Here is a 25,989-nt window from a genome sequence, read left to right on the forward strand (position 1 = left end):
TTGTGGTTGGAGAAGCTGTTGTGGTTGGAGCTGCTGTTGTGGTTGGAGCAATCGATGTGGTTGGAGAAGCTGCTGTGGTCGGAGCAGTTGATGTGGTAGGAGCAACTGTTGTTGTGGTCGGAGACGCTGTTGTGATCGGAGCAACAGTTGTTGTGGTCAGAGAAGCTGTTGTGGTCGGAGTTGCTGTTTTTGTGATTGGAGAAGCTGTAGTGGTTGGAGCAGCTGTTGTGGTTTGAGCTCCTGTTGTTGTCGGAGAAACCGTTGTGGTCAGAGCAACCGTTGTTTTGGTTGGACCAGCTGTTGTTGTCGTCGGAGAAGCTGTCGTGGTTGGAGCGGCTGTTGTTGTGGTTGAAGATGCTGTTGTGGTTGGAGCAGCTGTGGCTGTGGTTGGAGCCGTTGTTGTGGTCGGAGTAGCTGTTGTGGTTGCAGCAGCTGTCGTGGTTGGAGCAGCTGAGGTTGTGGTTGGAGCAATTGTTGTCGTTATAGAAGCTGTAGTGGTTAGAGCACCTGATGTGGTTTGAGCTCCTGTTGTTGTGGGAGCAGGTGTTGATGTTGTTGAAGCTGTTGTGGTTGGAGCTGCTGTTGTGGTTGGAGTTGCTGATGTTGTGGTTTGAGCAGCTGTTGTGGGTGGAGCAGGTGTTGATGCTGTTGAAGCTGTTGTGGTCGGAGCAACTGTTGTTGTGGTCAGAGAAACTGTTGTGGTAGGAGCAGCTGTTGTGGTAGGAGCAGCTGTTGTGGACAGAGCAGCTGTTGTTGTGGTTGGAGCTGCTGTGGTTGTGGTTGGAGAAGATGTTGTGGTGGGAGAAGTTATCGTGGTCGGAGAAACTGTTGTGGTCGGAGAAGCTGTCGTGGTCGGAGCAGCTGTTGTGGTTTGAGCTGCTGTTGTTGTGGTCGGTGAAGCTGTTGTGGTTAAAGCAATCATTGAGGTCGGAGCAGTGGTTGTAGTCGGAGCAGCTGTTGTTGTGGTTGGAGCAACTGTTGTTGTGGTTGGAGCAACTGTTGTGATCAGAGAAGCTGTTGTGGTCGGAGCAACTGTTGTTGTGGTTGGAGAAGCTGTTGTGGTTGGAGCTGCTGTTGTGATTGGAGCAATCGATGTGGTTGGAGAAGCTGCTGTGGTCGGAGCAGTTGATGTGGTAGGAGCAACTGTTGTTGTGGTCGGAGACGCTGTTGTGATCGGAGCAACAGTTGTTGTGGTCAGAGAAGCTGTTGTGGTCGGAGTTGCTGTTTTTGTGATTGGAGAAGCTGTAGTGGTTGGAGCAGCTGTTGTGGTTTGAGCTCCTGTTGATGTTGGAGCAACTGTTGTTGTAGTTGGAGCAGGTGTTGTGGTTGATGAAGCTGTTGTGGTTGGAGCTGCTGTTGTGGTTGGAGCACCTGTTGTGGTCGGAGAAACCGTTGTGGTCAGAGCAACCGTTGTTTTGGTTGGACCAGCTGTTGTTGTCGTCGGAGAAGCTGTTGTGGTTGGAGCGGCTGTTGTTGTGGTTGAAGATGCTGTTGTGGTTGGAGCAGCTGTGGCTGTGGTTGGAGCCGTTGTTGTGGTCGGAGTAGCTGTTGTGGTTGCAGCAGCTGTCGTGGTTGGAGCAGCTGAGGTTGTGGTTGGAGCAATTGTTGTCGTTGGAGAAGCTGTAGTGGTTAGAGCACCTGATGTGGTTTGAGCTCCTGTTGTTGTTGGAGCAGGTGTTGATGTTGTTGAAGCTGTTGTGGTTGGAGCTGCTGTTGTGGTTGGAGTTGCTGATGTTGTTGTTCGAGCAGCTGTTGTGGTTGGAGCTGCTGAGGTTGTGGTTAGAGAAGCTGTTGTGGTTGGAGCCGCTGTTGTGGTGGGACCAACTGTTGTTGTGGTCGTAGAAGCTGTCGTGGTTGGAGCGGCTGTTGTTCTGGTTGGAGATGCTGTTGTGGTTGGAGCAGCTTTGGCTGTGGTTGGAGCCGTCGTTGTGGTCGGAGAAACTGTTGTTGTGGTTGGAGCCGTTGTTGTGGTCGGAGAAACTGTTGTTGTGGTTGGAGTAGCTGTTGTGGTTGGAGCAGCTGTTGTGGTTGAAGCAGCTGAGGTTGTGGTTGGAGCAATTCTTGTTGTTGGAGAAGCTGTAGTGGTTAGAGTACCTGATGTGGTTTGAGCTCCTGTTGTTGTTGGAGCAGGTGTTGATGTTGTTGAAGCTGTTGTGGTTGGAGCTGCTGTTGTGGTCGGAGCAAATGTTGTTGTGGTTGGAGATGCTGTTGTGGTTGGAGCAGCTGTGGCTGTGGTTGGAGCCGTTGTTGTGGTCGGAGAAACTGTTGTTGTGGTCGGAGTAGCTGTTGTGGTTGGAGAAGCTGTTGTGGTTGGAGCCGCTGTTGTTGTGGTTGGAGATACTGTTGTGGTTGGAGCAGCTGTGGCTGTGGTTGGAGCCGTTGTGGTCGGAGAAACTGTTGTTGTGGTCGGAGTAGCTGTTGTGGTTGGAACAGCTGTTGTGGTTGGAGCAGCTGAGGTTGTGGTTGGAGCAATTGTTGTCGTTGGAGAAGCTGTAGTGGTTAGAGTACCTGATGTGGTTTGAGCTCCGGTTGTTGTTGGAGATGGTGTTGATGTTGTTGAAGCTGTTGTGGTTGGAGCTGAAGTTGTGGTTGGAGTTGCTGATGTTGTTGGAGCAGCTGTTGTGGTTGGAGCTGCTGTGGTTGTGGTTAGAGAAGCTGTTGTGGTTGGAGCCGCTGTTGTGGTGCGACCAACTGTTGTTGTGGTTGGAGCTGTTGTGGTTGGAGCAATCGTTGAGGTCGGAGCAGCAGTTGTGGTCGGAGCAGCTGTTGTTATGGTTGGAGCCGTTGTAGTTGTGGTTTGAGCAGCTGTTGTGGATGGAGCAGGTGCTGATGTTGTAGAAGCTGTTATGGCCGGAGCGACTGTTGTGGTGGGAGCAACAGTTGATGTGGTCGGAGAAGCTGTTGTGGTCGGAGCAGCTGTTGTGGTCGGAGCAGCTGTTGTTGTGGTTGGAGCTGCTGTTGTTGTGGTTGGAGAAGATGTTGTGCTGGGAGAAGTTGTTGTGTTCGGAGAAGCTGTTGTGGTTTGAGCTGCTGTGGTTGTGGTCGGAGAAGCTGTTGTGGTTGGAGCAATCGTTGAGGTCGGAGCAGCAGTTGTGGTCGGAGCAGCTGTTGTTATGGTTGGAGATGTTGTAGTTGTGGTTTGAGCAGCTGTTGTGGATGGAGCAGGTGCTGATGTTGTAGAAGCTGTTATGGCTGGAGCGACTGTTGTGGTGGGAGCAACAGTTGATGTGGTCGGAGAAGCTGTTGTGGTCGGAGCAGCTGTTGTGGTCGGAGCAGCTGTTGTTGTGGTTGGAGCTGCTGTTGTTGTGGTTGGAGAAGATGTTGTGCTGGGAGAAGTTGTTGTGGTCGGAGAAGCTGTTGTGGTTTGAGCTGCTGTGGTTGTGGTCGGAGAAGCTGTTGTGCTTGGAGCTGTTGTGGTTGTGGTTGGAGCAATTGTTGTGGTTGGAGAAGCTGTAGTGGTGGGAGCAGCTGTTGTGCTTTGACCTCCTGTTGTTGTTGTAGCAGGTGTTGATGTTGTTGAAGCTGTTGTGGTTGGAGCTGCTGTTGTGGTTGGAGTTGCTGATGTTGTTGTAGAAGCAGCTGTTGTGGTTGGAGCTGCTGTTGTGGTCGGAGCAGCTGTCGTTGTGGTCAGAGAAGCTTTAGTGGTCGAAGCAAATGTTGTTGTGGTTTGAGCTGCTGTGGTTGTGGTCGGAGAAGCTGTTGTGGTTGGAGCGGTTGTGGTTGTGGTTGGAGAAGCTGTTGTGGTTGGAGCTGTTGTGGTTGTGGTTGGAGAAGCTGTAGTGGTGGGAGCAGCTGTTGTGGTTTGAGCGCCTGTTGTTGTTGGAGCAGGTGTTGATGTTGTTGAAGCTGTTGTGGTTGGAGCTGCTGTTGTGTTTGGAGTTGCTGATGTTGTTGTTGGAGCAGCTGTTGTGGTTGGACCAACTGTTGTTGTGGTTAGAGCTGTTGTGGTTGTGGTTGGAGCAATCGTTGTGGTTGGAGAAGCTGTTGTGGTTGGAGCAACTGATGTTGTGGTTTGAGCAGGTGTTGATGTTGTTGAAGCTGTTGTGCTTGGAGCTACTGTTGTGGTCGGAGCAACAGTTGTTGTGGTCGGAGAAGCTGTTGTGGTCGGAGCAGCTGTTGTTGTGGTTGGAGCTGCTGTGGTTGTGGTGGGAGAAGTTGTTGTGGTCGGAGAAGCTGATGTGGTTTCAGCTGCTGTTGTTGTGATGGGAGAAGCTGTTGTGGTTGGAGAAGCTGTTGTTGTGGTTGGAGAAGCTGTAGTGGTAGGGGCAGCTGTTGTGGTTGTTGAAGCTGTTGTGGTCGGAGCTGCTGTTGTTGTGGTTGGAGCTGCTGTGGTTGTGGTTGGAGAAGATGTTGTGGTGGGAGAAGTTGTTGTGGTCGGAGAAACTGTTGTGGTCGAAGAAGCTGTCGTGGTCGGGGCAGCTGTTGTGGTTTGAGTTGCTGTTGTTGTGGTTGGAGTTGCTGTTGTTGCGATTAGAGAAGCTGTTGTGGTCGGTGAAGCTGTTGTCGTTGGAGAAGCTGTTGTGGTTGGAGTAGCTGTTGTGGTGGGAGAAGCTTTTGTGGTTGGAGCAATCGTTGAGGTCGGAGCAGCGGTTGTGGTCGGAGCAGCTGTTGTGGTTGGAGCAACTGATGTTGTGATCAGAGAAGCTGTTGTGGTCGGAGCAACTGTGGTTGTGGTTGGAGAAGCTGTTGTGGTTGGAGCGGCTGTGGTTGTGGTTAGAGAAGCTGTTGTGGATGGAGTTGCTGTTGTGGTAGGAGCAATCGATGTGGTTGGAGAAGCTGCTGTGGTTCGAGCAGTTGATGTGGTAGGAGCAACTGTTGTTGTGGTCGGAGAAGCTGTTGTGATCGGAGTTGCTGTTGTGGTTGCAGCACCTGTTCTGGTCGGAGAAACCGTTGTGGTCAGAGCAACCGTTGTTTTGGTTGGACCAGCTGTTGTTGTCGTCGGAGAAGATGTCGTGGTTGGAGCAGCTGTTGTTGTGGTTGGAGATGCTGTTGTGGTTGGAGCAGCTGTGGCTGTGGGTGGAGCTGCTGTGGTTGTGGTTGGAGAAGATGTTGTGCTGGGAGAAGTTGTTGTGATCGGAGAAGCTGTTGTGGTTTGAGCTGCTGTGGTTGTGGTCGGAGAAGCTGTTGTGGTTGGAGCTGTTGTGGTTGTGGTTGGAGCAATTGTTGTGGTTGGAGAAGCTGTAGTGGTGGGAGCAGCTGATGTGGTTTGACCTCCTGTTGTTGTTGTAGCAGGTGTTGATGTTGTTGAAGCTGTTGTGGTTGGAGCTGCTGTTGTGGTTGGAGTTGCTGATGTTGTTGTAGAAGCAGCTGTTGTGGTTGGAGCTGCTGTTGTGGTCGGAGCAGCTGTCGTTGTGGTCAGAGAAGCTGTTTTGGTCGAAGCAAATGTTGTTGTGGTTTGAGCTGCTGTGGTTGTGGTCGGAGAAGCTGTTGTGGTTGGAGCTGTTGTGGTTGTGGTTGGAGAAGCTGTAGTGGTGGGAGCAGCTGTTGTGGTTTGAGCGCCTGTTGTTGTTGGAGCAGGTGTTGATGTTGTTGAAGCTGTTGTGGTTGGAGCTGCTGTTGTGTTTGGAGTTGCTGATGTTGTTGTTGGAGCAGCTGTTGTGGTTGGAGCAGGTGTTGTGGTCAGAGAAGCAGTTGTTGTCGGACCAACTGTTGTTGTGGTTAGAGCTGTTGTGGTTGTGGTCGGAGCAACAGTTGTTGTGGTCGGAGAAGCTGTTGTTGTGGTCGGAGCAACCGTGGTTATGGTTGGAGAAGCTGTTGTTGTGGTCGGAGCAACCGTTGTTATGGTTGGAGCAGCTGAAGTTGTGGTTTGAGCAGCTGTTGTGGATGGAGCAGGTGTTGATGTTGTAGAAGCTGTTATGGTTGGAGCTACTGTTGTGGTCGGAGCAACAGTTGTTGTGGTCGGAGAAGCTGTTGTGGTCGGAGCAGCTGTTGTGGTCGGAGCAGCTGTTTTTGTGGTTTCAGCTGCTGTTGTTGTGGTTGGAGAAGCTGTTGTGGTGGGAGAAGCTGTTGTTGTGGTTGGAGAAGCTGTAGTGGTAGGAGCAGCTGTTGTGGTTGTTGAAGCTGTTGTGGTCGGAGCTGCTGTTGTGGTCGGAGCAGCTGTTATTGTGGTTGGAGCTGCTGTGGTTGTGGTTGTAGAAGATGTTGTGGTGGGAGAAGTTGTTGTGGTCGGAGAAACTGTTGTGGTCGGAGAAGCTGTCGTGGTCGGAGAAACTGTTGTGGTCGAAGAAGCTGTCGTGGTCGGGGCAGCTGTTGTGGTTTGAGTTGCTGTTGTTGTGGTTGGAGTTGCTGTTGTCGCGATTAGAGAAGCTGTTGTGGTCGGTGAAGCTGTTGTCGTTGGAGCAGCTGTTGTGGTTGGAGAAGCTGATGTGGTTGGAGCAATCGTTGAGGTCGGAGCAGCGGTTGTGGTCGGAGCAGCTGTTGTTGTGGTTGGAGCAACTGTTGTTGTGATCAGAGAAGCTGTTGTGGTTGGAGCAACAGTTGTTGTGGTCGGAGAAGCTGTTGTGGTCGGAGCAGCTGTTGTGGTCGGAGCAGCTGTTGTTGTGGTTTCTGCTGCTGTTGTTGTGATTGGAGAAGCTGTTGTTTTGGGAGAAGCTGTTGTTGTGGTTGGAGAAGCTGTAGTGGTAGGAGCAGCTGTTGTGGTTGTTGAAGCTGTTGTGGTCGGAGCTGCTGTTGTGGTTGGAGCAGCTGTTATTGTGGTTGGAGCTGCTGTGGTTGTGGTTGTAGAAGATGTTGTGGTGGGAGGAGTTGTTGTGGTCGGAGAAACTGTTGTGGTCGGAGAAGCTGTCGTGGTCGGAGAAACTGTTGTGGTCGAAGAAGCTGTCGTGGTTGGGGCAGCTGTTGTGGTTTGAGTTGCTGTTGTTGTGGTTGGAGTTGCTGTTGTCGTGATTAGAGAAGCTGTTGTGGTTGGAGCAATCGTTGAGGTCGGAGCAGCGGTTGTGGTCGGAGCAGCTGTTGTTGTGGTTGGAGCAACTGTTGTTGTGATCAGAGAAGCTGTTGTGGTTGGAGCAACTGTTGTTGTGGTTGGAGAAGCTGTTGTGGTTGGAGCTGCTGTGGTTGTGGTTAGAGAAGCTGTTGTGGTTGGAGCTGCTGTGGTTGTGGTTAGAGAAGCTGTTGTGGTTGGAGCCGCTGTTGTGGTGGGAGCAATTGATGTGGTTGGAGCAACTGTTGTTGTGGTTGGAGAAGCTGTTGTGATCAGAGCAACAGTTGTTGTGGTCAGAGAAGCTGTTGTGGTCGGAGTTGCTGTTGTGGTTGCAGCACCTGTTCTGGTCGGAGAAACTGTTGTGGTCAGAGCAACCGTTGTTTTGGTTGGACCAGCTGTTGTTGTCGTCGGAGAAGCTGTCGTGGTTGGAGCAGCTGTTGTTGTGGATGGAGATGCTGTTGTGGTTGGAGCAGCTGTGGCTGTGGGTGGAGCTGCTGTGGTTGTGGTTGGAGAAGATGTTGTGCTGGGAGAAGTTGTTGTGGTCGGAGAAGATGTTGTGGTTGGAGCTGTTGTGGTTGTGGTTGGAGCAGTTGTTGTGGTTGGAGAAGCTGTAGTGGTGGGAGCAGCTGTTGTGGTTTGACCTCCTGTTGTTGTTGTAGCAGGTGTTGATGTTGTTGAAGCTGTTGTGGTTGGAGCAACTGTTGTTGTGGTCAGAGAAGCTGTTGTTGTGGTCGAAGAACCTGTCGTGGTTGGAGCCGCTGTAGTTGTGCTTTGAGCAGCTGTTGTGGTTGGAGCAGGTGTTGATGTTGTTGAAGCTGTTCTGGTTGGAGTTACTGTTGTGGTCGGAGCAACTGTTGTTGTGGTTGGAGCAGCTGTCGTTGTGGTCAGAGAAGCTGTTGTGGTCGAAGCAAATGTTGTTGTGGTTTGAGCAGCTGTGGCTGTGGGTGGAGCTGCTGTGGTTGTGGTTGGAGAAGATGTTGTGCTGGGAGAAGTTGTTGTGGTCGGAGAAGATGTTGTGGTTTGAGCTGCTGTGGTTGTGGTCGGAGAAGCTGTTGTGGTTGGAGCTGTTGTGGTTGTGGTTGGAGCAGTTGTTGTGGTTGGAGAAGCTGTAGTGGTGGGAGCAGCTGTTGTGGTTTGACCTCCTGTTGTTGTTGTAGCAGGTGTTGATGTTGTTGAAGCTGTTGTGGTTGGAGCAACTGTTGTTGTGGTCAGAGAAGCTGTTGTTGTGGTCGAAGAACCTGTCGTGGTTGGAGCCGCTGTAGTTGTGCTTTGAGCAGCTGTTGTGGTTGGAGCAGGTGTTGATGTTGTTGAAGCTGTTCTGGTTGGAGTTACTGTTGTGGTCGGAGCAACTGTTGTTGTGGTTGGAGCAGCTGTCGTGGTCAGAGAAGCTGTTGTGGTCGAAGCAAATGTTGTTGTGGTTTGAGCTGCTGTGGTTGTGGTCGGAGAAGCTGTTGTGGTTGGAGCTGTTGTGGTTGTGGTTGGAGAAGCTGTAGTGGTGGGAGCAGCTGTTGTGGTTTGAGCTCCTGTTGTTGTTGGAGGAGGTGTTGATGTTGTTGAAGCTGTTGTGGTTGGAGCTGCTGTTGTGTTTGGAGTTGCTGATGTTGTTGTTGGAGCAGCTGTTGTGGTTGGAGCAGGTGTTGTGGTCAGAGAAGCAGTTGTTGTCGGACCAACTGTTGTGGTTAGAGCTGTGGTTAGAGCTGTTGTGGTTGTGGTTGGAGCAATCGTTGTGGTTGGAGAAGCTGTTGTGGTTGGAGCAACTGATGTTGTGGTTTGAGCAGGTGTTGATGTTGTTGAAGCTGTTGTGCTTGGAGCTGCTGTTGTGGTCGGAGCAACAGTTGTTGTGGTCGGAGAAGCTGTTGTTGTGGTCGGAGCAACCGTTGTTATGGTTGGAGAAGCTGTTGTTGTGGTCGGAGCAACCGTTGTTATGGTTGGAGCAGCTGAAGTTGTGGTTTGAGCAGCTGTTGTGGATGGAGCAGGTGTTGATGTTGTAGAAGCTGTTATGGTTGGAGCTACTGTTGTCGTCGGAGCAACAGTTGTTGTGGTCGGAGAAGCTGTTGTGGTCGGAGCAGCTGTTGTGGTCGGAGCAGCTGTGGTTGTGGTGGGAGAAGTTGTTGTGGTCGGAGAAGCTGATGTGGTTTCAGCTGCTGTTGTTGTGATGGGAGAAGCTGTTGTGGTTGGAGAAGCTGTTGTTGTGGTTGTTGAAGCTGTTGTGGTCGGAGCTGCTGTTGTGGTCGGAGCAGCTGTTGTCGTGGTTGGAGCTGCTGTGGTTGTGGTTGGAGAAGATGTTGTGGTGGGAGAAGTTTTTGTGGTTGGAGAAACTGTTGTGGTCGGAGAAGCTGTCGTGGTCGGAGAAACTGTTGTGGTCGAAGAAGCTGTCGTGGTCGGGGCAGCTGTTGTGGTTTGAGTTGCTGTTGTTGTGGTTGGAGTTGCTGTTGTCGCGATTAGAGAAGCTGTTGTGGTCGGTGAGGCTGTTGTCGTTGGAGACGCTGTTGTGGTTGGAGTAGCTGTTGTGGTTGGAGAAGCTGTTGTGGTTGGAGCAATGGTTGAGGTCGGAGCAGCGGTTGTGGTCGGAGCGGCTGTTGTTGTGGTTGGAGCAACTGTTGTTGTGATCAGAGAAGCTGTTGTGGTTGGAGCAACTGTTGTTGTGGTTGGAGAAGCTGTTGTGATTGGAGCTGCTGTGGTTGTGGTTAGAGAAACTGTTGTGGTTGGAGCCGCTGTTGTGGTGGGAGCAATCGATGTGGTTGGAGCAACTGTTGTTGTGGTTGGAGAAGCTGTTGTGATCGGAGCAACAGTTGTTGTGGTCAGAGAAGCTGTTGTGGTCGGAGTTGCTGTTGTGGTTGCAGCACCTGTTCTGGTCGGAGAAACCGTTGTGGTCAGAGCAACCGTTGTTTTGGTTGGACCAGCTGTTGTTGTCGTCGGAGAAGCTGTCGTGGTTGGAGCAGCTGTTGTTGTGGTTGGAGATGCTGTTGCGGTTGGAGCAGCTGTGGCTGTGGTTGGAGCCGTTGTTGTGGTCGGAGAAACTGTTGTGGTCGGAGAAGCTGTTGTGGTTGGAGCAGCTGTCGTGGTTGGAGCAGCTGAGGTTGTGGTTGGAGCAATTGTTGTCGTTGGAGAAGCTGTAGTGGTTAGAGCAGCTGATGGGGTTTGAGCTCCTGTTGTTGTTGGAGCAGGTGTTGATGTTGTTAAAGTTGTTGTGGTTGGAGTTGCTGATGTTGTTGTTGGAGCAGCTATTGTGGTTGGAGCAGGTGTTGTTGTGGTCAGAGAAGCAGATGTTGTCGGACCAACTGTTGTTGTGGTTGGAGCTGTTGTGGTTGGAGCAATCGTTGTGGTTGGAGAAGCTGTTGTGGTTGAAGCAACTAATGTAGTTTGAGCACCTGTTGTGGTTGGAGCAGGCGATGATGTTGTTGAAGCTGTTGTGGTTGGAGCTCCTGTTGATGTTGGAGCAACTGTTGTTGTGGTGGGAGCAGGTGTTGTGGTCGAAGCAACTGTTGTGGTTGGAGAAGCTGTAGTGGTTGGAGAAGCTGTTGTGGTTTGAGCTCCTGTTGTTGGAGCAACTGTTGTTGTGGTTGGAGCTGCTGTGGTTGTGGTTGTAGCAGGTGTTGTGGTTGTTGAAGCTGTTGTGGTTGGAGCTGCTGTTGAGGTTGGAGTTGCTGATGTTGTTGTTGGAGAAGCTGTAGTGGTTGGAGCAGCTGTTGTGGTTTGAGCTCCTGTTGATGTTGGAGCAACTGTTGTTGTGGTTGGAGCAACTGTTGTTGTGGTGGGAGCAGGTGTTGTGGTCGAAGCAACTGTTGTGGTTGGAGCTGCTGTGGTTGTGGTTGGAGCAATCGTTGTGGTTGGAGAAGCTGTAGTGGTTGGAGAAGATGTTGTGGTTTGAGCTCCTGTTGTTGGAGCAACTGTTGTTGTGGTTGGAGCTGCTGTGGTTGTGGTTGGAGCAGGTGTTGTGGTTGTTGAAGCTGTTGTGGTTGGAGCTGCTGTTGAGGTTGGAGTTGCTGATGTTGTTGGAGCAGCTGTTGTGGTTGGAGCAGCTGTTGTTGTGGTCAGAGAAGCAGTGGGTGTCGGACCAATTGTTGTTGTGGTTGGAGCTGTTGTGGTTGTGGTTGGAGCAATCGTTGAGGTTGGAGCAGCAGTTGTGGTTGGAGCTGCTGTGGTTGTGGTTAGAGAAGCTGTTGTGGTTGGAGCTGCTGTGGTTGTGGTTAGAGAAGCTGTTGTGGTTGGAGCCGCTGATGTGGTGGGACCAACTGTTGTTGTGGTTGGAGCTGTTGTGGTTGGAGCAATCGTTGAGGTCGGAGCAGCAGTTGTGGTCGGAGCAGCTGTTGTTGTGGTTGGAGCAACTGTTGTGATCGGAGAAGCTGTTGTGGTTGGAGCTGCTGTGGTTGTGGTTAGAGAAGCTGTTGTGGTTGGAGCTGCTGTGGTTGTGGTTAGAGAAGCTGTTGTGGTTTGAGCTAGTGTTGTTGTGGTTGGAGCTGATGTCGTTGTGGTTAGAGAAGATGTTGTGGTGGGAGAAGTTGTTGTGGTCGGAGAAACTGTTGTGGTCGAAGAAGCTGTCGTGGTCGGGGCAGCTGTTGTGGTTTGAGCTGCTTTTGTTGTGGTAGGAGTTGCTGTTGTCGTGATTAGAGAAGCTGTTGTGGTCGGTGAAGCTGTTGTCGTTGGAGAAGCTGTTGTGGTTGGAGTAGCTGTTGTGGTTGGAGAAGCTGTTGTGGATGGAGCAACGGTTGTTGTGGTCGGAGAAGCTGTTGTGGTCATAGCAACTGTTGTGGTTGGAGCTGCTGTTGTTGTGGTTGGAGCAATCGTTGTGGTTGGAGAAGCTGTAGTGGTTGGAGAAGCTGTTGTGGTTTGAGCTCCTGTTGTTGGAGCAACTGTTGTTGTGGTTGGAGCTGCTGTGGTTGTGGTTTGAGTTGCTGTTGTTGTGGTTGGAGTTGCTGTTGTCGCGATTAGAGAAGCTGTTGTGGTCGGTGAGGCTGTTGTCGTTGGAGAAGCTGTTGTGGTTGGAGTAGCTGTTGTGGTTGTTGAAGCTGTTGTGGTTGGAGCTGCTGTTGAGGTTGGAGTTGCTGATGTTGTTGGAGCAGCTGTTGTGGTTGGAGCAGCTGTTGTTGTGGTCAGAGAAGCAGTGGGTGTCGGACCAACTGTTGTTGTGGTTGGAGCTGTTGTGGTTGTGGTTGGAGCAGCAGTTGTGGTCGGAGCAGCTGTTGTTGTGGTTGGAGCAACTGTTGTGATAGGAGAAGCTGTTGTGGTTGGAGCTGCTGTGGTTGTGGTTAGAGAAGCTGTTGTGGTTGGAGCTCCTGTGGTTGTGGTTAGAGAAGCTGTTGTGGTTGGAGCTGCTGTGGTTGTGGTTAGATAAGCTGTTGTGGTTGGAGCTGCTGTGGTTGTGGTTAGAGAAGCTGTTGTGGTTGGAGCCGATGATGTGGTGGGACCAACTGTTCTTGTGGTTGGAGCTGTTGTGGTTGGAGCAATCGTTGAGGTCGGAGCAGCAGTTGTGGTCGGAGCAGCTGTTGTTGTGGTTGGAGCAACTGTTGTGATCGGAGAAGCTGTTGTGGTTGGAGCTGCTGTGGTTGTGGTTAGAGAAACTGTTGTGGTCGAAGAAGCTGTCGTGGTCGGGGAAGCTGTTGTGGTTTGAGCTGCTGTTGTTGTGGTTGGAGTTGCTGTTGTCGTGATTAGAGAAGCTGTTGTGGTCGGTGAAGCTGATGTCGTTGGAGAAGCTGTTGTGGTTGGAGTAGCTGCTGTGGTTGGAGAAGCTGTTGTGGTTGGAGCAATCGTTGAGGTCGGAGCAGCGGTTGTGGTCGGAGCAGCTGTTGTTGTGGTTAGAGCAGGTGTTGTGGTTGATGAAGCTGTTGTGGTTGGAGCTGCTGTTGTTGTGGTTGGAGAAGCTGTTGTGGTTGGAGCTGCTGTGGTTTTGGTTAGAGAAGCTGTTGTGGTTGGAGCCGCTGTTGTGGTGGGAGCAATTGATGTGGTTGGAGAAGCTGCTGTGGTCGGAGCAACTGTTGTTGTGGTCGGAGAAGCTGTTGTGATCGGAGCAACAGTTGTTGTGGTCAGAGAAGCTGTTGTGGTCGGAGTAGCTGTTGTTGTGGTTGGAGAAGCTGTAGTGGTTGGAGCAGCTGTGGTTGTGGTTGGAGAAGATGTTGTGGTGGGAGAAGTTGTTGTGGTCGGAGAAACTGTTGTGGTCGGAGAAGCTGTCGTGGTCGGAGAAACTGTCGTGGTCGGGGCAGCTGTTGTGGTTGGAGCTGCTGTTGAGGTTGGAGTTGCTGATGTTGTTGGAGCAGCTGTTGTGGTTGGAGCTGCTGTGGTTGTGGTTAGAGAAGCTGTTGTGGTTGGAGCTGCTGTGGTTGTGGTTAGAGAAGCTGTTGTGGTTGGAGCTGCTGTGGTTGTGGTTAGAGAAGCTGTTGTGGTTGGAGCTGCTGTGGTTGTGGTTAGAGAAGCTGTTGTGGTTGGAGCCGATGATGTGGTGGGACCAACTGTTGTTGTGGTTGGAGCTGTTGTGGTTGGAGCAATCGTTGAGGTCGGAGCAGCAGTTGTGGTCGAAGCAGCTGTTGTTGTGGTTAGAGCAACTGTTGTGATCGGAGAAGCTGTTGTGGTTGGAGCTGCTGTGGTTGTGGTTAGAGAAACTGTTGTGGTCGAAGAAGCTGTCGTGGTCGGGGAAGCTGTTGTGGTTTGAGCTGCTGTTGTTGTGGTTGGAGTTGCTGTTGTCGTGATTAGAGAAGCTGTTGTGGTCGGTGAAGCTGATGTCGTTGGAGAAGCTGTTGTGGTTGGAGTAGCTGTTGTGGTGGGAGAAGCTTTTGTGGTTGGAGCAATCGTTGAGGTCGGAGCAGCGGTTGTGGTCGGAGCAGCTGTTGTTGTGGTTGGAGAAGCTGTTGTGGTTGGAGCTGCTGTGGTTGTGGTTAGAGAAGCTGTTGTGGTTGGAGCCGCTGTTGTGGTGGGAGCAATTGATGTGGTTGGAGAAGCTGCTGTGGTCGGAGCAACTGTTGTTGTGGTCAGAGAAGCTGTTGTGGTCGGAGTAGCTGTTGTTGTGGTTGGAGAAGCTGTAGTGGTTGGAGAAGCTGTTGTGGTTTGAGCTCCTGTTGTTTGAGCAACTGTTGTTGTGGTTGGAGCTGCTGTGGTTGTGGTTGGAGCAGGTGTTGTGGTTGTTGAAGCTGTTGTGGTTGGAGCTGCTGTTGAGGTTGGAGTTGCTGATGTTGTTGTTGGAGAAGCTGTAGTGGTTGGAGCAGCTGTTGTGGTTTGAGCTCCTGTTGATGTTGGAGCAACTGTTGTTGTGGTTGGAGCAACTGTTGTTGTGGTGGGAGCAGGTGTTGTGGTCGAAGCAACTGTTGTGGTTGGAGCTGCTGTGGTTGTGGTTGGAGCAATCGTTGTGGTTGGAGAAGCTGTAGTGGTTGGAGAAGATGTTGTGGTTTGAGCTCCTGTTGTTGGAGCAACTGTTGTTGTGGTTGGAGCTGCTGTGGTTGTGGTTGGAGCAGGTGTTGTGGTTGTTGAAGCTGTTGTGGTTGGAGCTGCTGTTGAGGTTGGAGTTGCTGATGTTGTTGGAGCAGCTGTTGTGGTTGGAGCAGCTGTTGTTGTGGTCAGAGAAGCAGTGGGTGTCGGACCAATTGTTGTTGTGGTTGGAGCTGTTGTGGTTGTGGTTGGAGCAATCGTTGAGGTTGGAGCAGCAGTTGTGGTTGGAGCTGCTGTGGTTGTGGTTAGAGAAGCTGTTGTGGTTGGAGCTGCTGTGGTTGTGGTTAGAGAAGCTGTTGTGGTTGGAGCCGCTGATGTGGTGGGACCAACTGTTGTTGTGGTTGGAGCTGTTGTGGTTGGAGCAATCGTTGAGGTCGGAGCAGCAGTTGTGGTCGGAGCAGCTGTTGTTGTGGTTGGAGCAACTGTTGTGATCGGAGAAGCTGTTGTGGTTGGAGCTGCTGTGGTTGTGGTTAGAGAAGCTGTTGTGGTTGGAGCTGCTGTGGTTGTGGTTAGAGAAGCTGTTGTGGTTTGAGCTAGTGTTGTTGTGGTTGGAGCTGATGTCGTTGTGGTTAGAGAAGATGTTGTGGTGGGAGAAGTTGTTGTGGTCGGAGAAACTGTTGTGGTCGAAGAAGCTGTCGTGGTCGGGGCAGCTGTTGTGGTTTGAGCTGCTTTTGTTGTGGTAGGAGTTGCTGTTGTCGTGATTAGAGAAGCTGTTGTGGTCGGTGAAGCTGTTGTCGTTGGAGAAGCTGTTGTGGTTGGAGTAGCTGTTGTGGTTGGAGAAGCTGTTGTGGATGGAGCAACGGTTGTTGTGGTCGGAGAAGCTGTTGTGGTCATAGCAACTGTTGTGGTTGGAGCTGCTGTTGTTGTGGTTGGAGCAATCGTTGTGGTTGGAGAAGCTGTAGTGGTTGGAGAAGCTGTTGTGGTTTGAGCTCCTGTTGTTGGAGCAACTGTTGTTGTGGTTGGAGCTGCTGTGGTTGTGGTTTGAGTTGCTGTTGTTGTGGTTGGAGTTGCTGTTGTCGCGATTAGAGAAGCTGTTGTGGTCGGTGAGGCTGTTGTCGTTGGAGAAGCTGTTGTGGTTGGAGTAGCTGTTGTGGTTGTTGAAGCTGTTGTGGTTGGAGCTGCTGTTGAGGTTGGAGTTGCTGATGTTGTTGGAGCAGCTGTTGTGGTTGGAGCAGCTGTTGTTGTGGTCAGAGAAGCAGTGGGTGTCGGACCAACTGTTGTTGTGGTTGGAGCTGTTGTGGTTGTGGTTGGAGCAGCAGTTGTGGTCGGAGCAGCTGTTGTTGTGGTTGGAGCAACTGTTGTGATAGGAGAAGCTGTTGTGGTTGGAGCTGCTGTGGTTGTGGTTAGAGAAGCTGTTGTGGTTGGAGCTCCTGTGGTTGTGGTTAGAGAAGCTGTTGTGGTTGGAGCTGCTGTGGTTGTGGTTAGATAAGCTGTTGTGGTTGGAGCTGCTGTGGTTGTGGTTAGAGAAGCTGTTGTGGTTGGAGCCGATGATGTGGTGGGACCAACTGTTCTGTGGTTGGAGCTGTTGTGGTTGGAGCAATCGTTGAGGTCGGAGCAGCAGTTGTGGTCGGAGCAGCTGTTGTTGTGGTTGGAGCAACTGTTGTGATCGGAGAAGCTGTTGTGGTTGGAGCTGCTGTGGTTGTGGTTAGAGAAACTGTTGTGGTCGAAGAAGCTGTCGTGGTCGGGGAAGCTGTTGTGGTTTGAGCTGCTGTTGTTGTGGTTGGAGTTGCTGTTGTCGTGATTAGAGAAGCTGTTGTGGTCGGTGAAGCTGATGTCGTTGGAGAAGCTGTTGTGGTTGGAGTAGCTGCTGTGGTTGGAGAAGCTGTTGTGGTTGGAGCAATCGTTGAGGTCGGAGCAGCGGTTGTGGTCGGAGCAGCTGTTGTTGTGGTTAGAGCAGGTGTTGTGGTTGATGAAGCTGTTGTGGTTGGAGCTGCTGTTGTTGTGGTTGGAGAAGCTGTTGTGGTTGGAGCTGCTGTGGTTGTGGTTAGAGAAGCTGTTGTGGTTGGAGCCGCTGTTGTGGTGGGAGCAATTGATGTGGTTGGAGAAGCTGCTGTGGTCGGAGCAACTGTTGTTGTGGTCGGAGAAGCTGTTGTGATCGGAGCAACAGTTGTTGTGGTCAGAGAAGCTGTTGTGGTCGGAGTAGCTGTTGTTGTGGTTGGAGAAGCTGTAGTGGTTGGAGCAGCTGTGGTTGTGGTTGGAGAAGATGTTGTGGTGGGAGAAGTTGTTGTGGTCGGAGAAACTGTTGTGGTCGGAGAAGCTGTCGTGGTCGGAGAAACTGTCGTGGTCGGGGCAGCTGTTGTGGTTGGAGCTGCTGTTGAGGTTGGAGTTGCTGATGTTGTTGGAGCAGCTGTTGTGGTTGGAGCTGCTGTGGTTGTGGTTAGAGAAGCTGTTGTGGTTGGAGCTGCTGTGGTTGTGGTTAGAGAAGCTGTTGTGGTTGGAGCTGCTGTGGTTGTGGTTAGATAAGCTGTTGTGGTTGGAGCTGCTGTGGTTGTGGTTAGAGAAGCTGTTGTGGTTGGAGCCGATGATGTGGTGGGACCAACTGTTGTTGTGGTTGGAGCTGTTGTGGTTGGAGCAATCGTTGAGGTCGGAGCAGCAGTTGTGGTCGAAGCAGCTGTTGTTGTGGTTAGAGCAACTGTTGTGATCGGAGAAGCTGTTGTGGTTGGAGCTGCTGTGGTTGTGGTTAGAGAAACTGTTGTGGTCGAAGAAGCTGTCGTGGTCGGGGAAGCTGTTGTGGTTTGAGCTGCTGTTGTTGTGGTTGGAGTTGCTGTTGTCGTGATTAGAGAAGCTGTTGTGGTCGGTGAAGCTGATGTCGTTGGAGAAGCTGTTGTGGTTGGAGTAGCTGTTGTGGTGGGAGAAGCTGTTGTGGTTGGAGCAATCGTTGAGGTCGGAGCAGCGGTTGTGGTCGGAGCAGCTGTTGTTGTGGTTGGAGAAGCTGTTGTGGTTGGAGCTGCTGTGGTTGTGGTTAGAGAAGCTGTTGTGGTTGGAGCCGCTGTTGTGGTGGGAGCAATTGATGTGGTTGGAGAAGCTGCTGTGGTCGGAGCAACTGTTGTTGTGGTCAGAGAAGCTGTTGTGGTCGGAGTAGCTGTTGTTGTGGTTGGAGAAGCTGTAGTGGTTGGAGAAGTTGTTGTGGTCGGAGAAACTGTTGTGGTCGGAGAAGCTGTCGTGGTCGGAGAAACTGTTGTGGTCGAAGAAGCTGTCGTGGTCGGAGCAGCGGTTGTGGTCGGAGCAACTGTTGTTGTGGTTGGAGAAGCTGTTGTGGTTGGAGCTGCTGTGGTTGTGGTTAGAGAAGCTGTTGTGGTTGGAGCCGCTGTTGTGGTGGGAGCAATTGATGTGGTTGGAGAAGCTGCTGTGGTCGGAGCAACTGTTGTTGTGGTCAGAGAAGCTGTTGTGGTCGGAGTAGCTGTTGTTGTGGTTGGAGAAGCTGTAGTGGTTGGAGAAGTTGTTGTGGTCGGAGAAACTGTTGTGGTCGGAGAAGCTGTCGTGGTCGGAGAAACTGTTGTGGTCGAAGAAGCTGTCGTGGTCGGAGCAGCGGTTGTGGTCGGAGCAACTGTTGTTGTGGTTGGAGAAGCTGTTGTGGTTGGAGCTGCTGTGGTTGTGGTTAGAGAAGCTGTTGTGGTTGGAGCCGCTGTTGTGGTGGGAGCAATCGATGTGGTTGGAGAAGCTGCTGTGGTCGGAGCAACTGTTGTTGTGGTCGGAGAAGCTGTTGTGATCGGAGCAACAGTTGTTGTGGTCAGAGAAGCTGTTGTGGTCGGAGTAGCTGTTGTTGTGGTTGGAGAAGCTGTAGTGGTTGGAGCAGCTGTTGTGGTTTGAGCTCCTGTTGATTTTGGAGCAACTGTTGTTGTGGTTGGAGCAGGTGTTGTGGTTGATGAAGCTGTTGTGGTTGGAGCTGCTGTTGAGGTCGCAGCAACTGTTGTTGTGGTCGGAGCAACTGTTGTGGTCGGAGCAGCTGTTGTGGTCGGAGCAGCTGTTGTTGTGGTTGGAGCAGCTGTGGTTGTGGTTGGAAAAGATGTTGTGGTCGGAGAAGTTGTTGTGGTCGCAGCAGCTGTTGTGGTTTGAGCTGCTGTTGTTGTGGTTGGAGTAGCTGTTGTGGTGGTTGGAGCTGCTGTGGTTGTGGTTGGAAAAGATGTTGTGGTGGGAGAAGTTGTAGTGGTCGGAGAAAGTGTTGTTGTGGTCGAAGCAGCTGTTGTGGTTTGAGCTGCAGTTGTTGTGGTTGGAGTACCTGTTGTGGTGGGAGAAGCTGTTGTGGTTGGAGCAATCGTTGTGGTCGAAGCAGCTGTTGTGGTCGGAGCAGCTGTTGTTGTGGTTGGAGCTGCTGTGGTTGTGGTTGGAGCAATTGTTGTGGTGGGAGAAGTTGTAGTGGTCGGAGAAAGTGTTGTTGTGGTCAGAGAAACTGTTGTGGTTTGAGCTGCTGTTGTGGTTGGAGCACCTGTTGTGGTTGGAGCAGCTGTTGTTGTGGTCGTAGAAGCTGTTGTTGTTGGAGCGGCTGTTGTTGTGGTTGGACCAGTTGTTGTTATGGTTGAAGCTGCTGTTGTGGTTGGAGCAACTGATGTGGTTTGAGCCGCTGTTGTGGTTGGAGCAGGTGTTGATGTTGTTGAAGCTGTTGTGGTAGGAGCAACTGTTGTTGTGGTCAGAGAAGCTGTTGTTGTGGTCGAAGAACCTGTCGTGGTTGGAGCCGCTGTAGTTGTGGTTTGAGCAGCTGTTGTGGTTGGAGCAGGTGTTGATGTTGTTGAAGCTGTTCTGGTTGGAGTTACTGTTGTGGTCGGAGCAACTGTTGTTGTGGTTGGAGCAGCTGTGGTTGTGGTTGGAAAAGATGTTGTGGTGGGAGAAGTTGTTGTGGTCGGAGCAGCTGTTGTTGTGGTTGGAGCTGCTGTGGTTGTGGTTGGAAAAGATGTTGTGGTGGGAGAAGTTGTAGTGGTCGGAGAAAGTGTTGTTGTGGTCGGAGCAACTGTTGTGGTTTGAGCTGCAGTTGTTGTGGTTGGAGTAGCTGTTGTGGTGGGAGAAGCTGTTGTGGTTGGAGCAATCGTTGTGGTCGAAGCAGCTGTTGTGGTCGGAGCAGCTGTTGTTGTGGTTGGAGCTGCTGTGGTTGTGGTTGGAAAAGATGTTGTGGTGGGAGAAGTTGTAGTGGTCGGAGAAAGTGTTGTTGTGGTCGGAGCAATTGTTGTGGTTTGAGCTGCAGTTGTTGTGGTTGGAGTAGCTGTTGTGGTGGGAGAAGCTGTTGTGGTTGGAGCAATCGTTGTGGTTGTAGCAGCTGTTGTTGTGGTTGGAGCTGCTGTGGTTGTGGTTGGAAAAGATGTTGTGGTGGGAGAAGTTGTAGTGGTCGGAGAAAGTGTTGTTGTGGTCGGAGCAACTGTTGTGGTTTGAGCTGCAGTTGTTGTGGTTGGAGTAGCTGTTGTGGTGGGAGAAGCTGTTGTGGTTGGAGCAACTGTTGTGGTCGGAGCAGCTGTTGTTGTGGTTGGAGCTGCTGTGGTTGTGGTTGGAGAAGATGTTGTGGTTGGAGCAGCTGTTGTAGTTGGAGCTGCTGTTGTTGTGGTCGGAGTTGCTGTTGTGGTCGGAGCAACTGTTGTGGTTGGAGAAGCTGTTGTGGTTTTAGCTCTTGTTATGGTTGGAGCAACTGTTGTTGTTGTCGGAGCAGCTTTTGTGGTTGGAGCAAGTGATGTTGTGGTTGGAGAAAGTGTTGTCGTCGGAGGAACTGTGATTGTAGTTTGATATGAGCATTAGTGAAGCAATATTGAATCACTCTAAATTTCAAGAATTTTGGTAATGTACAGAATTACAAACTTTTATGGATGTATTTTACTTTGCTTACCATATTCTCCAATGCTAACCGTTGACGCTTGCACCGAGAATTCAGCTATGTTTGGTGCCTCATTTATTAAAACATTTTCGATATCTTGATCACTAGGAAGATTTGTTGCTTGAAATTCAAGGTCCAGCGTGTTGATAACTGATCCTCTTCTGCAAATATAGAGAAACAAAATCTAATTTAGACACATGTCTCATTTAGAATACATAAATGTGTTTTTTTATTTCAGTACCTGAATGACACAATTGTCAATCTCAAGAATGATGAAAATGCTTGTCTGTAGAGGGCATAAAGCTGCAAGGAAATGATGTGAAATTAATTATTTCCTTTATGTTTTAAAATGTTATATCTCAGAATTTGAAGTAGTAAAAACATGCTGTCATCTGATTTCCATCTGATTTCAAAACATTGAGGAAGTATGTAATTAACACCATCAATGACATTATTTGAGTGGTAAAGGATCATTGTATTTTCTTATTACAATATTTTGTTTTGCCAAAAGAAAACTGAGGTTATGTTCTTTAAAGAATGTTTTAATTCATCTAACAATACTTTATACTTCCTTAGTCTTGATGAAAAGGTTGGCCTTGCCTATCTAAATTCTAAAGCAGGATCTTATTGCTACAAGATCATAATACAAGGAAGCTGTTATACCAATGTTAGGCAGCATAATGTTATCTGATTTTAAAAAAGTAGAAAAAATTGGGAGATTAAGAAAATAAAACTTACACGATTCCACAAACGTTGGGATCGTTCGTTGAAAGCAGTTGAAGAACTGATTTCAAGATCGCTGGAAAAGGTATCATCAGGAGACCTAAAGGTCATCCGGCGGACAACTCTCATTTCAGTTGTGCCAACGGTAGTTGTTGCTGTTGTAGAAATTGTGTTTGTGGTAGGAGCAGCAGTTGTTGTGGTTGGGACTGCCGTTGTTGTGGTTGGGACAGCTGTTGTTGTGGTTGGAGCAGTCAATGTTGTGGTTGGGACAGCTGTTGTTGTGGTTGGAGCCGCTATGGTTGTGGTTGGAGCCGCTGTAGTTTTGGTTTGAGCAGCCGATGTTGTGGTTGGGACAACAGTTGTTGTGATTGGTGCAGCTGTGGTTGTTGTTGGACCAGCTTTTGTTGTGGTTGGAGCCGCTGTTGTTGTGATTGGAGCCGCTGTTGTTGTGATTGGAGCCGCTGTTGTTGTGGTTGTGACAGCCGTTGATGCGGATGGGACAGCTGTTGATGTGGATGGAGCAGCTGTTCTCGTGGTTGAAGCACCCGTTGTCGTGGTTGGAGCAGCCATTGTTGTAGTGGTTGGAGTTGCTGTAGTTGTGGTCGGAGTCGCTGTTGTTGTTGTTGGGGTTGCTGTTGTTGTGGCTGGAGCAACAGTTGATGTGGTTGGAGTAGCCGTTGTTGTAGTTGGAGCAGCCGTTGTTGTAGTTGGAGTAGCCACTGCTGTTGTGGTTGGAGCAGCTTTTATTGTGGTTGGAGCACCTGTAGTTGTGGTTGGGACAGCTGTTGTTGTGGTTTTAGCTGCTGTTGTTGTGGATGGAGCAGATGTTGTCGGGGTTGGGACAGCAGTTGTTGTGGTTTTAGCTGCTGTTGTTGAAGTTGGAGCCGCTGTGATTGTGGTTGGAGCCACGGTGGTTGTGGTTGGAGCCGCGCTGGTTGTGGTGGGAGCAGCCGCTGTTGTGGTTGGAGCAGCTCTTGTTGTGGTTGGGACAGCTGTTGTTGCGGTTGGAGCAGCCAATGTTGTGGTTGGGAGAGCTGTTGTTGTGGTTGGAGCCGCTATGGTTGTGGTTGGAGCCGCTGTAGTTTTGGTTTGAGCAGCCGATGTTGTGGTTGGGACAACTGTTGTTGTTATTGGAGCAGCTGTTGTCGTCGTGGGAGCAGCCGATGTTGTGGTTGGGACAGCCGTTGTTGCGGTTGGGACAGCTGTAGTTGTGGTTTGAGCAGCCGATGTTGTGGTTGGGACAGCTGTTGTTGTGGTTGGAGCAGCTGTTGTCGTGGTTGGAGCACCCGTTGTCGTGGTAAGAGCAGCCATTGTTGTTGTGGTTGGAGTAGCTGTAGTTGTGGTTGGAGATGCTGTTGTGGTTGGGATTGTTGTTGTTGTAGTTGGAGCAGCCGCTGCTGTTGTGGTTGGAGCAGCTGTTATTGTGGTTTTAGCTGGTGTTGTTGTGGTAGAGACAGCCGTTGTTGTGGTTGGAGCCGCTGTGGTTGTGGTTGGAGCCGCGGTGGTTGTGGTTGGAGCCGCGCTGGTTGTGGTTGGGACATCTGTTGTTGTGGTTGGGACAGCTGTTGTTGGGGTTGGAGTTTTTGTAGTTGTGGTTGGAGTTGCTGTAGTTGTGGTTGGAGTTGCTGTAGTTGTGGTTGGGACAGCTGTTGTTGTGGTTGGAACTGCTGTTGTTGTGGTTGGGACAGCTGTTGTGGTTGGAGCAGTTGTTGTGGTTGGAGCCGATGTTGTTGTGGTTGCGACAGCCGATGTTGTGGTTGGGACAGCTGTTGTTGTGGATGGAGCAGCTGTTGTTGTGGTTGTAGCACCTGTAGTGGTGGTTGGGAGAGGTGTTGTTGTGGTTTGTGCAGCTGTGGTTGTTGTTGGAGCAGCTGTTGTTGTGGTTGGAGTTGCTGTAGTTGTGGTTGGAGTTGCTGTTGTTGAGGTTGGGGTTGTTGTTGTTGTAGTTGGAGCAGCCGCTGCTGTTGTGGTTGGAGCAGCTGTTATTGTGGTTGGAGCACCTGTAGTTGTGGTTGGGACAGCTGTTGTTGTGGTTTTAGCTGGTGTTGTTGTGGATGGAGCAGATGTTGTCGTGGTTGAGACAGCTGTTGTTGTGGTTGGAGCCGCTGTGGTTGTGGTTGGAGCCGCGGTGGCTGTGGTTGGAGCCGCGCTGGTTGTGGTTGGAGCAGCCGCTGTTGTGGTTGGAGCAGCTCTTGCTGTGGTTGGGACATCTGTTGTTGTTGGGACAGCTGTTGTTGGGGTTGGAGTTTTTGTAGTTTTGGTTGGAGTTGCTGTAGTTGTGGTTGGAGTTGCTGTAGTTGTGGTTGGGACAGCTGTTGTAGAGGTTGGAACTGCTGTTGTTGTGGTTAGGACAGCTGTTGTGGTTGGGGCAGCTGTTGTGGTTGGGACAACCGTTGTTGTGGTAGGAGCAGCTGTTGTCATGGTTCTAGCTGCTGTTGTTGTTTTGGGTGGAGCAGCCGTTGTGGTTGGAGCAGTTGTTGTGGTTGGATTTGCTGTAGTTGTGGTTGGAGTTGCTGTTGTTGTGGCTGGAGCAGCCGTTGATGTGGTTGGAGGCGATGTTGTTGTGGTTGGAGCTGCTGTTGTTGTGGTTGGACCAGTTGTTGTTATGGTTGAAGCTGCTGTTGTTGTTGTTGGGGCATCTGTGGTTGTGGTTGGAACAGCTGTTGTTGTGGTTGGAGTTGCTGTTGTTGTGGTTGGAAGCGCTATGGTTGTGGTTGGAGCTGCTGTTGTTGTGGTTGGAGTTGCTGTTGTTGAAGCCGCTGTGGTTGTGGTTGGAGCCACGGTGTTTGTGGTTGGAGCAACTGTTGATGTGGTTGGAGCAGCCGTTGTTGTGGTTGGAGCACCCGTTGTTCTGGTCAGAGCAGCCGTTGAGGTTGGAGCAGCCGCTGTTGTTGTGGTTGAAGCACCTGCTGTTGTGGTTGGAGCTGCTGTTGTGGATGGTGCAGCTGTTGTCGTCATGGCAGCAGCCGTTGTTGTGGTTGGAGCAGCTGTTGTCGTGGCTGGAGCAGCCGTTGTTGTGGATGGAGCAGCTGTTGTCGTCATGGCAGCAGCCGTTGTTGTGGTTGGAGCAGCTGTTGTCGTGGCTGTAGCATCCGTTGTTGTGGTTGGAGCAGCTGTTGTCGTGGCTGGAGCAGACGTTGTTGTGGATGGAGCAGCTGTTGTCGTCATGGCAGCAGCCGTTGTTGTGGTTGGAGCAGCTGTTGTCGTGGCTGTAGCAGCTGTTGTGGTGGATGAAGCAGCAGTTGTCGTCATGGCAGCAGCAGTTGTTTTGGTTGGAGCAACTGTTGTCGTGCCTGGAGCAGCTGTTGCTGTGGTTGGGACAGCAGTTGTTGTGGTTGGACCAGTTGTTGTTGTTGTGGTTGGAAGCGCTATGGTTGTGGTTGGAGCTGCTGTTGTGGTTGGAACTGCTGTTGTTGTGGTTGGAGTTGCTGCTGTTGTTGTTGGAGCCGCTGTGGTTGTGGTTGGAGCCACGGTGTTTGTGGTTTGAGCAACTGTTGATGTGGTTGGAGCACCCGTTGTTCTGGTAAGAGCAGCCGTTGAGGTTGGAGCAGCCGCTGTTGTGGTTGAAGCAGCTGTTGCTGTGGTTGGAGCTTCTGTTGTTGTGGATGGAGCAGCTGTTGTCGTCATGGCAGCAGCCGTTGTTGTGGTTGGAGCAGCTGTTGTCGTGGCTGGAGCAGCCGTTGTTGTGGATGGAGCAGCTGTTGTCGTGGCTGGAGCAGCCGTTGTTGTGGTTGGAGCAGCTGTTGTCGTGGCTGTAGCAGCCGTTGTTGTGGTTGGAGCAGCTGTAGTTGTGGCTGGAGCCACCATTGTGGTGGATGAAGCAGCAGTTGTTGTGTTTGGAGCTGCTGTTGTTGTGGTTGTAGCAGCTTCAGTTGTGGTTGGGAGAGGTGTTGTTGTGGTTGGTGCCACTGTGGTAGTGGTAGGAGTAGCTGTTGTTGTGGTTTGTGCAGCTGTGGTTGTTGTTGGAGCAGCTGTTGTTGTGGTTGAATAAGCTGTTGTTGTAGTTGGGGCATCTGTGGTTGTGGTTGGGACAGCTGTTGTTGTGGTTGGAGTTGCTGTTGTTGTGGTTGGAAGAGCTATGGTTGTGGTTGGAGCTGCTGTTGTGGTTGGAGCCGCTGTTGTTGTGGTTGGGACAGCTGTAGTTGTGGTTTGAGCATCCGATGTTGTGGTTGGGACAGCTGTTGTTGTGGTTGGAGCCGCGGTGGTTGTGGTTGGAGCAGCTGTAGTTGTGGTTTGAGCAGCCGATGATGTGGTTGGGACAACTGTTGTTGTGGTTGGAGCTGCTGTTGTTGTGGTTGTAGCACCTGTAGTGGTGGTTGGGAGAGGTGTTGTTGTGGTTGATGCCGCTGTGGTAGTGGTAGGAGTAGCTGTTGTTGTGGTTTGTGCAGCTGTGGTTGTTGTTGGAGCAGCTGTTGTTGTGGTTGAAGCAGCTGTTGTTGTGGTTGGAGCCGCTGTTGTTGTGGTTGGGACTGCTGTAGTTGTGGTTTTAGCAGCCGATGTTGTGGTTGGAGCCGCTGTGGTTGTGGTTGGAGTCGCGGTGGTTGTGGCTGGAGCAGCCGTAGATGTGTTTGGAGGCGATGTTGTTGTGGTTGGAGCTGCTGTTGTTGTGGTTTGACAAGTGGTTGTTGTGGTTGAAGCTGCTGTTGTTGTAGTTGGGGCATCTGTGGTTGTGGTTGGGACAGCTGTTGTTGTGGTTGGAGTTGCTGTTGTTGTGGTTGGGACAGCTGTAGTTGTGGTTTGAGCATCCGATTTTGTGGTTGGGACAGCTGTTGTTGTGGTTGGAGCCGCGGTGGTTGCGGTTGGAGCAACTGTTGATGTGGTTGGAGCAGCCAATATTGTGGTTGGAGCTGCCGTTGTTGTGGTTGGAGCAGGCGTTGTTGGGGTTTGAGCAGCCATTGTTGTGGTTGGTGCAGCCCGTGTTGTGATTGGAGCAGCCGCCGTTGTTGTGGTTGGAGCACCTGTAATTGTGGTTGGGACAGCTGTTGTTGTGGTTGGAGCTGCTGTTGTTGTGGTTGGTGCAGCTGTTGTTGTGGTTGGGACAGCTGTTGTTGTGGTTGGAACTGCTGTTGTTGTGGTTGTAGCACCTGTAGTTGTGGTTGGGACAGCTGTTGTTGCGGTGGGAGATGCTGTTGTCGTG

At 51.1% G+C, this 25,989-nt stretch overlaps 1 protein-coding gene across 1 annotated transcript in view; it reads right to left on the reverse strand.

Annotated features, from left to right (window-relative positions):
- The window catches only part of LOC145548890 (uncharacterized), a 38,778-nt gene extending 17,815 nt beyond the window's left edge, over positions 1-20,963 (reverse strand). The window contains exons 1-8 of the mRNA XM_081599968.1: positions 20,953-20,963; positions 15,991-17,417; positions 15,842-15,911; positions 14,666-15,705; positions 14,174-14,229; positions 13,067-13,898; positions 4,865-4,874; positions 2,689-2,859 (exon numbers count right to left, since the gene is read on the reverse strand). Coding sequence (XP_081456094.1) covers positions 2,689-2,859; positions 4,865-4,874; positions 13,067-13,898; positions 14,174-14,229; positions 14,666-15,705; positions 15,842-15,911; positions 15,991-17,417; positions 20,953-20,963 — 3,617 coding nt within the window. The remainder of the gene's footprint in view (positions 1-2,688; positions 2,860-4,864; positions 4,875-13,066; positions 13,899-14,173; positions 14,230-14,665; positions 15,706-15,841; positions 15,912-15,990; positions 17,418-20,952) is intronic.
- Positions 20,964-25,989: the final 5,026 nt, after the last annotated feature.

This window comes from Poecilia reticulata, chromosome 18, assembly GCF_904066995.2.
Source record: "Poecilia reticulata chromosome 18, P_reticulata-male-v2, whole genome shotgun sequence".
Taxonomy (NCBI): Eukaryota; Metazoa; Chordata; class Actinopteri; order Cyprinodontiformes; family Poeciliidae; genus Poecilia; species Poecilia reticulata.